Below are 15,459 nucleotides of genomic sequence, written 5' to 3'. Positions count from 1 at the left end.
GGAGGAAAGGTAAGAAAACCAAACCACCAAATATTTGAGTCTTTAAAATCTAGTTTCTGAGACCTTGGTGTACACTGAAGACCTGTTTTCAAGGCTTTCTCTGCAATAGTGCTTAGAAGCAAACTGTGGAAACTGAAACTGGTGTTCTCACGTAGCTTGTTGGCTTCAGAACTTGGAATTTAAAGAAAAATGTCTAAAACTACAAAATGCATAACAAAATAATCACTTCATTTCCCCCAAATTCAACTGGCAGAGCTCTTGAACTCTTATTTGAGCTCTTGTATGACCCATGAAATTTGACTGAAAACTCTTCTTCATTAGCAGTTGGTTGCCTTTGTTGTAGTTTTGCTCCTGGTATCCATAAGATCTACTGGTTTGCCTTTACGAATAATGCCATGACAGCCAACATGCAATTTCTTCTGCCTTTAAACATGGTTTTTTACTGGTAAATATATTGCATTCTAGTTCACTCATTGGTTATTTGCTGCCTTGTGATTGATTGTATCTGCCTCCACTTTTTAAAGAGGTCAGTAAACAAATGAAACATGGTTTGGGGCTGTCAGAGGCAACTTGATTTTAGAGAATGTAGAGCATCTGCATCTTCTCTGGATTTCAGTGGTTTTGCTGGGTGCATAGATTTCAAAACATTACAAAATGAAAGCATTTTTACTTTTTGAGTGTTCTGAAGGAGATGTTTCCAAGGATATGATTTCAGCAGAAGTGAATGGCGGTTGGAAAGGCTGGGGGAGTAGAGTGGGCTTGCAGACTTTTTATCACCAATAAATTTTACCTCTGGTCTCTGTGTACCCCTTGGGAATGAAAAGTGCCTTTGGAATTGTGTGTGGTTTCTTTCATTCCAGTGAGCTTTCCCACTGAAATTTTCTGTCTTGCATCTGTGTCTTTGTAAAGCTTAATGCAATGGCAAAACAAGAGGCCACATCCTTTCTGAGGAGCAGACTCAAGCACAGAAGAACACAGCCCTGGTTTTGTGTGTTCAGAATGGATGCAAACTTGCCACCTTTTTTATCACCAGGATTTCTAACCCTCAAATGTCATGGCCCATAAATGACTTCTCCATAATAATATTTATCAAAGTATTTCTGGTCTAATTATTCATGCTGAGCTTGTTCTCTAAAAATTTCTCTTGAAAGAATCTTCTTAAAGATTTTTTCTTTTGAAAACAAATTCATGACCACATCAAACGGAGATTCATGTTGCCATTGGTTTAATTACCAGCAGCCCTCAGGGAATCTCAAAACTCGCTGTTGTTATAATTGCTTCTCTCTCTTTTCTCTCCCCCACTCCTTTTCCCCTTCTATTTTTGATTGCTGCAGAAGTCATTGTATAGCTATTAACTTTTTAAATCTCATTTTAGGTACAAAAGAGTTAGTATACTTTTTTGCCCATGTAGTAATTTTCAAGTCATAAATAAGGAGAAGATTATGGATGCTAAAAAAAGGAACTGGCCAAAAATCTTTTTTTATTTAATTTTGGTTTTTAATATTTTAAGCAAAAAGCAGATAGTGGTGCTCTTCCCTACATAAGCCGTGCCATAAGGTCAGATCTATAACCTCTTGATGCATCTCACTTTCTATTCCAAACAGAAAGCCCAGTGCATCTAGTCTGGCTTTATTCCCTTTGAAAAGCTGTGTGGATGCCTCATTTGGGTGAAGTGTGAAACATAGCACAAGTGATGCTGACCTAACTGGATATGATGCGTAGCATATTTGCTCTAAAAAGAGCAGCAGTTTTAAATCTGGTTTGAATTAGGAAAATGTTTGAGAGAATGAAAGGAAAAAGGGAACCATTTCATAGCAGGCATCTGAAAAATAACGGTTTGAGGAAGGAGGGAAAATTGTCAGGCAAAACCTAACAGTTAAAGATGAAAAATGTATTTCTAACACTGGGGATTATGAGTGTATATCTTATTCCTTGTGTTTTTTTAAAAAATAAAATCTTGGCAACTTGAGTGCATACTATGATGATACAAAATGAGAACAGCTACTCAATGGTGAAATTATCAGCAGTACTCCAGCAAGAGGTTATTAGTCATAGTCCCAGTATCATACGAGAGCCAGAGCCAAGGATTCAAGAAGCAAAACACTCCCCTTTGGAGAGAGGTCAGGATTAGTCACTTTTGTTTTCTTTAATTGGTGACAGTAGTAGGGGAGGTGGGTTTGGGGATTATGTTGTTGTGGAGAAGGGCTTGGGGCATTTTTTTATGCTAGGTGGGTCTTTTCTTTTTTGAAAAACTCTGAATTGTTGTAAATATGCCACTGTTCCATGGTGGAAGCAGAAATCTACAGCTAGGAGAAAGCTGTTGTCTGATAGCCAAACTTCTGACAACAAAAATATGGAGTGATACTTTGAGGTTGTACTGCAGTGGTTAAATCAGCAGAAAGAGTCCTCCAGAGGCAAGTACCACAGGGAGTTTTCTTCACATCTGTGGAGCTGAAGCATCTGAAACATAAGTACATTTTAGCTATACAGTCAGTCTTTCCTCTGCAGATAGGTACTGGAGGGCTCAAGCAGAAGGACCCAACAGGAATGTTTTGCTAAACACAGATGCGATTGAGAAAGAGAAGGCAATTGGTTTTCCAACCTTCTGTCTCATGAAAAAAAAACACAAAAGTGCTTTGAAGTTTTCTTTGAGATCTGAAGATCTGCTTCAGATGGGAACAGATTTTTAAGGTTTTGTTGGAGTTCCTTTTTGCAAGTTCAAGTTAAAGATGTTTAGTATATCTGAATCTGGGCCATTAACTTTATTGGCTTAGTTTTCCCCACATTGTGCTAGCAGTGACAGTATATATCTACTGCTGTGTTCTACTGAACAGGGATAAAAAGGTTCACACAGTGCTCTGGTTATAAAATGCACTAATGATCAACATTTTCTATAGTGATATCCAAACTATTGCATAAAGATAAGGGGCTTTTTTTCCTAGTTTCTTTGATCAGTACTTCCCTTATATTTCTTGTTATCTCAGGCCTGTTTGACATCCTCTATAAGGCTGAATTTGAATTTAAGAAACATTTGGGAACTGTTTATGATTATGGTACTAGGTGGTGCTTGATGTCCAGCAATTTTTGTAGATACATTAACTTCTCATACTTCTGCTACGATTGATTGACTTGTAAGGACATAATCCCTTGCTTCTTGCCAGCTTGTGTCTTATTTTCAAATGGAAATCACAGATAGTTGTGTCTGGTCAAAGAGATAACATTTCCTGAAGGTGGGGCTACAGTAGATGGAGATAAGCAAATTCTTGAAAAATCCAGAGTATTCAGTTAGGGATAGGGTGATTTTATCTTCTTTAGTAGCTTCTGATAAAAGTTATATTTAGAGACAAGAACCTAAACTTCATTTTCCCGGCTTCATGCAAGGAGAGATAAACATTCCAAGCTCTCTTGTTCATCTACTGATTCTCTGTTAGTTTAGAGCAAAGGGTTAAAAAAATAAATATCTGACCTTTGTAATATTTTAAAGGGGGGGGGAGGGGGGGAAAAAAAGCTGTATCCTGAGCCAGTGCTGAGCCAAGGACTGTAGATTTTGGACACTGTCCTAACTTGAACATTTCCATGTGTTTTAAGTCTTGTCTCATTTATCTGCAAGAGTCAACCACAAGTTTTAATTGCTTGGCTGTAGCCTTCTGAATGCCAGATAGATCTGCAAGCATTGGGCACATCTGGGCATGCACTCAGTGCTGTGGGGCCAGCAGGGCTGGCCTGGGAGCTTGGGGAGCAATAAGCAAGCAGAGGGGCTTGTGGCCCAACTCTACATCTAGAGCTAAAGAAAGATTCTCAGGAAAACTGATTTCCCGCAGTTTGGGAGTTTTAAATAAACCTAATATTTTTGCAAGAAGTTGTTAAGAGCAACAACAAAGGCACCATTCTCAGCTCTCTCTTCTCAAGTAGCAGCCATATTCAGTCTCTGCTTTGACTGCCTCCTCCAGCCCCATCCATCATGGTCCTCATTTGTGTCTTGACTTTTCTTGATTTTAGGTCAGCCCTTTTCAACTTTTTTTTTGCTCTCAGGCATTTCTGAATCCTCTCCACTTCTAAAATAAGTACTGCCCCTAATGTTTTCTGCCTTTTGAGGTCTTGTATTCTATAAGAGTCCATGGTCAAGTGTATTTCACTCTCCTGTAATTTAATTACTCCATTTTCTAGTGTCTTACCAACCTTCTTGTTGGAAGGAGAGGTGTGTATTCATCTTACCTTACTTCCTTCAGTCCAGCATCAAGTTATAGCCAGATAATTTTATGAAGGTGACATGTGTTTGTAATTTCTTATTTCTATTTATTTCTCATAATTTTTAAAATCTTAAAGGAATTGCTCTTTTATATAAGCAGAGCACCTGTTGTTTCTGCTAGTTTCTTTGTAGGTCTTATTTAATAGTTCTTCTTGTACCTCAAGATTTTCTGCTCATGATCTGCAGCATTTATTCACATAAGGATTAAGTACATGTGTAAGTGGCTGGGAAGAGTGAAAGCTAACTGTGAAAGTTTATGTTTTATTGTGTTACAACATAAGCTACTGTTCCTGAAGGCCATGCCTCCATTTTTATTTGGGGAAAAATTGCAGTATCATAAAAGAGGCATTTATAAACACATGCTGCCAATATTCTGTTTGGTAACATAAATGCTGTATTTTATGTTACATTATCTATTAAGTCATACAGTATTGAAGTGGCTTTTCAGTTTCTGACCTGTCAGAGCATGTAATTTACTATTGTCTGTTTTAAAAAGAATGTAAGGGAGACATGTAATCTGAAAAATGGCATTATGTTTGTAATCTACACTCCTCTAAGAATCATGAAAATCCATATGAAAGAAATGGAGCCGAGTGAATAGTTAACCAGAGATGTCATACTTCCCAAACCTTTGAGGAAGCTCTTAGAAAAAGATGTTTTTCTTCAGAGAAAGCAGCATTTGGAAAGCAAAAACCATCTCTGCAATATAGTTATTGGCTTATCAAAATTGCTTTCTTAATTCTAAGAAAGAATGCATCAATCAATCTTATCATTTCTTCCATTTCCTATAGCTCAATCTCCTGGTCCCCTAGAGCTTGTGCTGCACAATCAGGACAAGACTCTTCAAACAAACAAATATAATTGAAAATGCTACAAGTGTTACAGTCAGTAATCAAATGGCCACATGCTGGTGTTACTAGTTTGTTTTACTTCCCAGCATAATTAAGAAAGATGTGTGACACAACTGACTTTCTGTACTGTGCTTTGGGAATTCACTAAGCCAGGGCAAGCCCTTTGGAAAAGCAGTTCACTCTGATAGCAGGGGAACTTCTGGAGAATCAGAGCCAGCAACTGGCTTATAAATCCTGGTTGTTTCTGAGCTCTGACCCTGACTCAACAATACAAAAGTTTTTTCCTAATCCCAAGCCATCATCCTCCTTTGAAAGCCCAAGCAGCACACCCTGATTAATAGTCAATTATCAGCAGCCATTTAAGTGTTACTACTACAAAGAAGAAGGGCTTTTTATACTTTTGAAAAGTGTAGGAGAAATATTTTACTATAAGAATACAGAGGAAGAGGAGACCAGCAACCATTTCCGTTTACTGGGAGGGGGGAGGGAGGGGAAAGAACAACAGCAACAAAAACCCCAAAACAACCAGCAGAACAATATTTAGTATATCAAATCAAATCAAAGATTGCCACTAATAACTTTATGCAAAAGGGCTGATTTTAGGACATAGCATGTAGCAAGAGCCTTTCTTTCCAAGGATGCTTTTTGTCTCAAAGTTATTAATATTGTCAGATAAGACAGTGGTTACAACGCTCATATAATATTTTCATTGACTAGAAAGTGATTTGTCACATGCAGCCCTCAAAACGTGGTAATTTTGTTTTTCAGGAGCTCAGCCTTGATATTTGTCTAGTGATGAGTAATCTTATAGTGGGGGAGAGTGTTTTCTCACTGGCTCTACTTCCTCTCTCCTTCCCCCAGACACTGCACACATACTCCTTTCTTTGGCCAACTCTCAAGAGAAAGTACAGACAGTCTAGAGAACAAATCTTCCTTCATGAAGATTACATTCTCCTATAAACACCTCAGCAATGGGTGTATAACCTCTAGCAAGATTGCTGCCTAATCTCTAGCAACAAAACAAACAAATTGGAGCCAGAAGCTCTGATAAGGGGATTTGCAAGAATCTGGGATCCTGGGTTCTGTAAATGAAAGGAAGATTCTTTCCGTTATTTTTGAACAGTCATTTATTTTAAAAAAGCAACTTTATTGAATAATACTAAAATTTATTATCTCTCCTGCTGCTGTTGCAGAGAAATGTTTAAAATATATCCTCTAGGAAGCCTTCCATACCTAACCCTGAGCTTCCCTAGGAAGCCACTCCTAACATAATTTCTGTCCACAGGCCCTTAAAACTAAAGCATTAATTCTTAAAAATACTGAGATAGCAAGATGTGTAGGGACCTAGCCAGAAGAGGAGCCAGGGAAGCTGCGCTCTGAAGCTTCCTCAGATATTCTCAAGAACTTCAATAGGACAGTCCCACCAAAGAAAAAAGTGATTTACAGCCACACCTTGGCTTGCAGAACACATAGTGTTTTGTTAAGTACCACTAGATATTGATACCTTCATCATTGCCATTAACAGATATCAAAAGTTCTGGGATGTATTTTGCCTGTTTTCTTCAGCTGAGTCTTAAATGTGCCTGATGATGACTTTGTTACAGAAAAGACATTTTGTGTGTTTTTCTGAAATAATAGTTTATTACTGAGTATAGTATTAAATAGCAGATACATCAGGGATTCAATAGAACACCGCTTACAAGGATGCACAGATGAAGAAAGCACCATTTACTTTCCTAAAATTTTGCCACACTGCAGAGCAATAGGGTCCTCCTTATCAACAGGCCAGTAGGAGTGATAAATGGGTTAAGATCTCCCCAGTCATCTTCAGTTACTTTGAAAAAGTGCTTTAAAGGATTGGTTCACAGAGCTTAAAAGTTGCAGCCTCAGGAATGAATATTACTCAACATAAGTCACAGAATGTTGGGGGTTGGAAGGGACCTCTGAAGATCATCGAGTCCAAGCCCCCTGCCAGAGCAAGACCACCACAGAATCTAGGGCAGGTCTCACAGAAATGCATCCAGACAGGTCTTGGAAGTCTCCAGAGAAGGAGGATCCTTCTGGACAGCCTGTTCCAGTGCTCTGTAACCCTTACAGTAACGAAGATCTTCCTCATGTGTTCTAGTTTGCATTCGTTGTCCCTTGTCCTATCACAGGCCACAACTGAAAAGAGATTGGCCCCTCCTTCTTGACACCCACCCTTCAGATACTTAGAGACATTAATAAGATCCTTTCTCAGTCTTCTCTTCTCTAGACTAAACAGACCCAGGTCTCTCAGTCTTTCCTCATAAGACAGGTGTTCCAGTCCTTTAATCATCGTCATAGTCTTCTGTTGGACTTTCTCAAGTAAGTCTCTCCCTCTTGAACTGGGGAGCCCAGAACTGGACACAATACTCCAGGTGGGGTCTCATTAGAGCAGAGTAGAGGGGAAGAAGAACCTCCCTAGACCTGCTGGTCACACTCTTCTTAATGCACCCCAGGATACCACTGGCCTTCTTGGCCACAAGGGCACATTGCTGCCCCATGGATAATTTCCATTTAAGTGTTACTACTACAAAGAAGAAGGGCTTTTTATACTTTTGAAAAGTGTAGGAGAAATATTTTACTATAAGAATACAGAGGAAGAGGAGACCAGCAACCATTTCCGTTTACTGGGAGGGGGGAGGGAGGGGAAAGAACAACAGCAACAAAAACCCCAAAACAACCAGCAGAACAATATTTAGTATATCAAATCAAATCAAAGATTGCCACTAATAACTTTATGCAAAAGGGCTGATTTTAGGACATAGCATGTAGCAAGAGCCTTTCTTTCCAAGGATGCTTTTTGTCTCAAAGTTATTAATATTGTCAGATAAGACAGTGGTTACAACGCTCATATAATATTTTCATTGACTAGAAAGTGATTTGTCACATGCAGCCCTCAAAACGTGGTAATTTTGTTTTTCAGGAGCTCAGCCTTGATATTTGTCTAGTGATGAGTAATCTTATAGTGGGGGAGAGTGTTTTCTCACTGGCTCTACTTCCTCTCTCCTTCCCCCAGACACTGCACACATACTCCCTTCTTTGGCCAACTCTCAAGAGAAAGTACAGACAGTCTAGAGAACAAATCTTCCTTCATGAAGATTACATTCTCCTATAAACACCTCAGCAATGGGTGTATAACCTCTAGCAAGATTGCTGCCTAATCTCTAGCAACAAAACAAACAAATTGGAGCCAGAAGCTCTGATAAGGGGATTTGCAAGAATCTGGGATCTTGGGTTCTGTAAATGAAAGGAAGATTCTTTCCGTTATTTTTGAACAGTCATTTATTTTAAAAAAGCAACTTTATTGAATAATACTAAAATTTATTATCTCTCCTGCTGCTGTTGCAGAGAAATGTTTAAAATATATCCTCTAGGAAGCCTTCCATACCTAACCCTGAGCTTCCCTAGGAAGCCACTCCTAACATAATTTCTGTCCACAGGCCCTTAAAACTAAAGCATTAATTCTTAAAAATACTGAGATAGCAAGATGTGTAGGGACCTAGCCAGAAGAGGAGCCAGGGAAGCTGCGCTCTGAAGCTTCCTCAGATATTCTCAAGAACTTCAATAGGACAGTCCCACCAAAGAAAAAAGTGATTTACAGCCACACCTTGGCTTGCAGAACACATAGTGTTTTGTTAAGTACCACTAGATATTGATACCTTCATCATTGCCATTAACAGATATCAAAAGTTCTGGGATGTATTTTGCCTGTTTTCTTCAGCTGAGTCTTAAATGTGCCTGATGATGACTTTGTTACAGAAAAGACATTTTGTGTGTTTTTCTGAAATAATAGTTTATTACTGAGTATAGTATTAAATAGCAGATACATCAGGGATTCAATAGAACACCGCTTACAAGGATGCACAGATGAAGAAAGCACCATTTACTTTCCTAAAATTTTGCCACACTGCAGAGCAATAGGGTCCTCCTTATCAACAGGCCAGTAGGAGTGATAAATGGGTTAAGATCTCCCCAATCATCTTCAGTTACTTTGAAAAAGTGCTTTAAAGGATTGGTTCACAGAGCTTAAAAGTTGCAGCCTCAGGAATGAATATTACTCAACATAAGTCACAGAATGTTGGGGGTTGGAAGGGACCTCTGAAGATCATCGAGTCCAAGCCCCCTGCCAGAGCAAGACCACCACAGAATCTAGGGCAGGTCTCACAGAAATGCATCCAGACAGGTCTTGGAAGTCTCCAGAGAAGGAGGATCCTTCTGGACAGCCTGTTCCAGTGCTCTGTAACCCTTACAGTAACGAAGATCTTCCTCATGTGTTCTAGTTTGCATTCGTTGTCCCTTGTCCTATCACAGGCCACAACTGAAAAGAGATTGGCCCCTCCTTCTTGACACCCACCCTTCAGATACTTAGAGACATTAATAAGATCCTTTCTCAGTCTTCTCTTCTCTAGACTAAACAGACCCAGGTCTCTCAGTCTTTCCTCATAAGACAGGTGTTCCAGTCCTTTAATCATCGTCATAGTCTTCTGTTGGACTTTCTCAAGTAAGTCTCTCCCTCTTGAACTGGGGAGCCCAGAACTGGACACAATACTCCAGGTGGGGTCTCATTAGAGCAGAGTAGAGGGGAAGAAGAACCTCCCTAGACCTGCTGGTCACACTCTTCTTAATGCACCCCAGGATACCACTGGCCTTCTTGGCCACAAGGGCACATTGCTGCCCCATGGATAATTTCTTGTCCACCAGGACTCCAAGGTCCTTCTCCACAGAGCTGCTTTCTAGCAGGTCATCTCCTAGTCTGTACTGGTACATGTTGTTTTTCCTTCCCAGATGCAGGACTCTACACTTATTCTTGTTGAATCTCATTAGGTTTCTCTTTGCCCAGCCCTCCAATCTGTCCAAAAAGTCAGGGCAGCAGACTTGGGAATCAAATGTTGGAAAAATAGCTGAAATTTTCCTTTATCACATTGTCGTTCAGCCAAGTGTTGCAAGAAGAAGCACAGCCTCCCTGAACCCACTGAGCACTGTGCTGATAAAAAATCTCTAGATAGAGCATAATTTGTTTAATAAGTCAACCCTGTTAAGAACATAGGTAGTTATAAACCACCACTCTGTCCAAAGGGACTATAATTTTTACCCTTAATAATGTTTACTTTTGAAATTTCTGAGAATGAGAATGAAGGGCAGATGGGACAGTTTTGACAGTCTTAATCAACCTTGGTCCCTCCAGATCTTAGTGTAACTTATTAGCCATTTGCAGTCTCTGTGGCCTAAATTGTGCCAATTACTCCAAATTTTGTCCTTCAGGTTCCCCACTATTCTGAATACCCATGGCTGAAAATACCATTCACCTCAACGCCAAAATTCCATCTGTCCTTGCTCCTTCCCAGCAAATCCTAGAATTAATTTTGGGAGTGGGTCTCCAGAGTGCTACTCTTCAGTTCTCCATTACAGGGGCTCATAAAGGAGACTTTCTTCCAGATGTCACTGAGTCACTCAGGCTTCTTTGTTGTTTTGTTGCTGGGTTGTTGTTTTTTTTAGTCAAAGAAAGAAATTCATCGTTAAATTTTATGTTCTGACTCATACCAACCATTTGTTATAAATGCTTTACATTGGCATTTAAAATTATTATAATGGCATTTAAATTAATTAATGGCATTAATTAATGGCATTTAAAATTAATATAATGTGGAATTCTAATAGATAAATTGCTCGTTTTTTGTTCTTCTCTCATCCCAAGAACAGCCTCTGGTCACTAGTGCCTCCTGGAATGCCTTTGATACCTTTATAAAAGCTGTCATGACATGTCACTTGATATCCAGCTGTAGAGGACTGCTGCTCCTGAAAACAGAACCTAAGAGAGCCTTGTGGTTCACGGGAACTACATCATCACCACTAGTCAGAGTGCTCACATGCTTCTGGGACTTTTTAGGGAGAGCAAAAATCTATTCTGTAACATAACTACATTTCTTCATGATGTGCAGTTTCAGCTTTGTGCTCTAATCTTTTGGCCTCTCTGAAGAACCATTTGGGATTTGTTTTTTTCACTCTTTTTTTCTCTCTCTTTTTTCTCATGGATGGGATTGTTTTATTCATTTCCAAAAGCTGGGTTCAGAACTTGTTTAAATCTGCTTCTGTCCATCTGTTCTCAGTCTATGATCCTTGGATCTGTTTTTTTTTAAAAAAACAGAAAAATCTTGTTTTCATACAATATTTCAGTAATACTTAGGAGTAACTGGTGTATAATTTCTAAAGTTTCAAATACTGCTTCTTCTCCCCAGCAACTGTAAAATACAGAGGAAATTATTTGCATATAAAGAATTTGATCATCCAAACATCATGCTTCTAATGAAACATAAATCAGCTAGAAAGAGCTTACTTAGTTTTTCCTAAAAGAAACAAATCAGTCTGAGTTATTTTTCTATGTAATTAACACTGTTTGCTGTTTCAAGTAGAGGGATCAGAGTTGTCCAAAGCAGTTAAGATTATAGCAGCATCAGCAGTTTTTCTGTTTGTTTTACTTCCATTCCTTCTGGCATCGTAGCTAATTTTTAATCAAGTAAATGTGTTTGAAAGTATGGTTCAGGAGAGATGATACACTTCTCCATAGTAAGTGTATAAAGTGAGTTTAATAAAAAGGATATTGCCCACAATGACATTTTTCTAGTGGGTGTAATTATCTCTGCAGCAAACAAGTGAACAATGTATTCTAGGATTTGTGTTTGGATAACGACAGACTGAGTGTTCTAATAAGCAAGGCTGCTCTCCAGCAAGGCTCTTACTCTTGTACATCACAGGCCTGTAATAACAGTAGAAGTTCCCTTCTGGTAGCTTTTACTTCTTTCTTTAAAATGTCTTATGCCTTAAACAGACACCCTTTGGTGGAACTGCAAAGAGGGGCCTATCATCCCATTGCATCTCATTTGCAAATGTCATCTTTTCTGCTACATCCCCAAGAGGCACAAACAGAGCAATGGACAGCAATCCAGGCTGCTCCTTCTCTTGTAATATCCAAAGAAGATGTTACTATTTGGGATTGTCGATTCAGTCCAGGATTGATCCAGAGCCTGCAGAAGTCACTGGAAGTCTGTGGTTGCCAAAAACTACCACTGACTTCAGCTTGTCTTGGAGCAAGCCCTTCACGGGCACAGAACTCCCTGGGAAATGTCTTGCTATTTTCGCAAGCAAAACTAATTAAGCAACAACTAAACACAACCAGCTATCTGGACTTCCCTCCACAAAAGCTTTGTGGCTTTACAGCCCTACCCTAACAAGCAGGAACATGGAAGAGGAAGGTTTTCATTTTTTATCTCATATGGCTCAGCTCAATAGCAATTAGCTTCTGCCTCTGCTTCTGTGGGCCTTCTGCACTCCACAGCTGCAGCAGCCAAATCTTGTTCCCTTGAAAAAATTAGACAATTATCTCTGGGAATTGATTTCCCAGAAAGAATATTCACATCTCACTTCTCCAGTACTTCATCACCAAGATGCACAGCTGTTGAAGGACTAGCCAGATCTCAGTCCAATCTAGTGTCATCTTCAATAGCTCATCACTGCAAGGGTTTCATAAATGCACATTTCCCAGATATATCCTCAGTCTGTGCTTCCTCTGGTAATCCCTGACTGGAATCACAAATTAAGAAGTATATATATAAAATCCCCATGCTAGTTCAGAATCACTAGCAAGAAGACATTTCTTATTAGAGGAAAAGTTGTCCTTTGTACCCTGAAGATAGCTGTTTGTCTGCAGTCTTCCACTACAGTCCTTCCAACACAGCTGTCTCTGAAAGCAAGTGATACTTGGGCAGTGGGGGATAGAGGAAGGAGATATTTTTGCAGGCTCCGCTAACGTTGGTTTGTACTGTCACGCCTGGAGCATCATGAGTTTGCCATCTGTGATGGGAACCATTTGGGCAAAACTTACCTTTTTTTAAGGGAGTGAAAAACTAGTGATGAAATTAAAACCTGATGATCTGCTCTATTTTCCATCTGTATTTCCTTCTAGAAATCTTGAACTTATGTGTTCTTCAGCTTTCTCATTTGAAGAATCTCGTCTTTCAACAGCCATTTCCATCCAGAATTACTAGTGTTTCATTTACCATCTAGGGTGCTTTTCCTAATGTTTTCAAAAGCAGCTGCAAAGTATAAATCTCTGGCACCTCATATATTTAAATCACTCTATCTGCTGCTCTACCAGTTGTACAAAGCGTTTGAAAAAATCCAGCATTTTCTCTACAGTGGAAAAACATTTTAGTCTCTACTGAAATCCTCCAGGTTTGTTAATGTTCTGCTCAGCCTTACTGTCTTTTACTATCCTGTGTGATACTTGGATGATAGCCAGGCACATATAAATTGCTCCCACTCATGCTCTCTCTGGCGGTTTTATGGGCCTTTCACTACTTTCTAACAGATATTTTAGACAGCAATTTATTCCTATCACATTTTTTGTCTGCTTGCTTTCTTTGCCCTTTTAAAAATGTTTTACATCTTTTTGCCTACAGTTTCCATAGTGTGTTAGGATCACTCCAGACTGATGGGTCAGTGACTACAATGGCAACATTGGGGCTTTCTTGTCATGCTTGTAGAAGGTCTTAAGGCAGACTCTTACTGCCCAACCTCAATGTTTGGCATGCCAAGGGGCAGCAAGTGGGCAGAACTTTGAAGCTGGAAGTCCCTGTTGTCCCTTGGGACACCTCACTCACACTGGAGTCAGCACATAGAGGCATCTTCCCATGCCAGATAAAAGGATAGAGGTTCCTTCTTGACTGGAAAATGCAAGAAATTAAAGGCTGAATCTATGATGCTCCTAGAAACATTTTGTTCTTGATTTTCCTCTTGAGTACCATAAATGTGCATCAAATACAGTCTAGATTTTGGACAAATCAATAACCTGGCCTTTATTTGGTAACCTGATTCTTCATTGTATTTTCTCTTAAAGATCAGAATAAAAAACAGAAGAAGAAAAGGGGGAAGAAAAAAACAAACAAACAAACAAAACCAAACACAAAACCACACACACAAAAATAAATTATTTAAGGAGCCATCTATCTAAAGGCAGAAGAAAATCAGCATTATGGATTCAGGCTGATCCTTCCTCTGCAACGTTCCAGTTGAATAATTAGCTTTCACCCATCTTAGAAGGGTTTCTGGCTTGCTGTGCATCATGTCATTCTAAAGGCAATCCTGGTGAACACCATGTCACTGGGGGGTGAGAGTGTAAAACAGAGTCATGCCCCACTCCCAGCCCTTGCCACAGACCCCAGCTGGTATAGACCCACAGCAGCAAAAATAGCTGTGGATATTTTGTGGCCTGACCTCGTAATTGGGCCCAAATGTAACAAAGAGCAGCAGTCAGTCCTAGCTTAGAGTTGATCAGATGACTGCAAGCAGAGCAGATATTTACTGGAGCATATTGACATTATTAAGGCATGTAAGCATATTAGAAGTTAATAATTTTTTTTAAAAAATTAAAAATTGACACTATAATAACATAACAAAACAAAACAAAAAACAACCAACAACTCCCCACAGAAACTCAGTTCTGGGGCTTATTTCTCTATCCCAGCACATCTCTTTAAAAGCTCATTTGTCATGTGTTCATCCAGGTACAAAATGTGTGTCAAAGCACATAGCAGAGGTAAGCATTAACAAGCCTGTCCTCATCCAACTCTGAACTGTTGCCTTCAATTTCTAATGCTCTGTTTGATGAACTGTGAGACTCTGGTGTCTTCATAGAGGTTGTTGTGATCTTGATTAAGAAGATGGTAATTTTAATATTGCATTTGTATCACGTGGTTTGTTGCAATTTTCTCACGTGCTGCTACTAAGCAAACATTCTCTTTGCCTTTGTAGGTTACACAAATGGACCAGAAACTGAACCTCATTACGGATATGCTGCATCATCTGGTTTCCCGTCAGCAGGGGGATCAAGGGAACAACAGATCACCTCAAAGAGGCAACAACGTCAACTCGGATCTTTTCCTGCCCAATAACACCCTGCCGACCTATGAGCAACTGACAGTACCAAGAATAAATGAAGATGATATATCTTGATGTGATATCAGTCTGGGTTGGGTTCTTCCCACCTTTCTCCTTTAAATGGAACTGAATGTTCAGAACATGGAAGGAATTAAGATCATTAGCCATCCAAGGAAACATGTGACTACTCTATCTATGCCACTACTCTCAAATCTACCTTTTCCAAAGCCACTCATGGAAGGATTGCCAGGCAGTCTTCCACCAGGCAGAACTGACTGCAGCCCTGCATTGATTTTATTCATGAACAGATGATCACAGCTCGTTATTTCTCAGAAAGACCAAAACAATGTAAAGACAGGCAAAATGGCAAGGATTTAGAGCCCCATAATAGTAATAATAATA

The 15,459-nt window shown here is 39.4% G+C and overlaps 1 protein-coding gene across 1 annotated transcript in view; it reads left to right on the top strand.

The window, feature by feature from the left end:
* Positions 1–15,132, top strand: part of KCNQ1 (potassium voltage-gated channel, KQT-like subfamily, member 1) — a gene marked incomplete at its 5' end in the record, with an annotated part of 371,679 nt that extends 356,547 nt beyond the window's left edge. The window contains one exon of the mRNA XM_010003898.1: positions 14,932–15,132. Coding sequence (XP_010002200.1) covers positions 14,932–15,132 — 201 coding nt within the window. The remainder of the gene's footprint in view (positions 1–14,931) is intronic.
* Between the last annotated feature and the right edge of the window lie 327 nt (positions 15,133–15,459).

This window comes from Chaetura pelagica, unplaced genomic scaffold (assembly GCF_000747805.2).
Source record: "Chaetura pelagica isolate M959 unplaced genomic scaffold, ChaPel_1.0 scaffold28, whole genome shotgun sequence".
Taxonomy (NCBI): domain Eukaryota; kingdom Metazoa; phylum Chordata; class Aves; order Apodiformes; family Apodidae; genus Chaetura; species Chaetura pelagica.
This window is presented reverse-complemented; position numbering and strand designations above follow the sequence as displayed.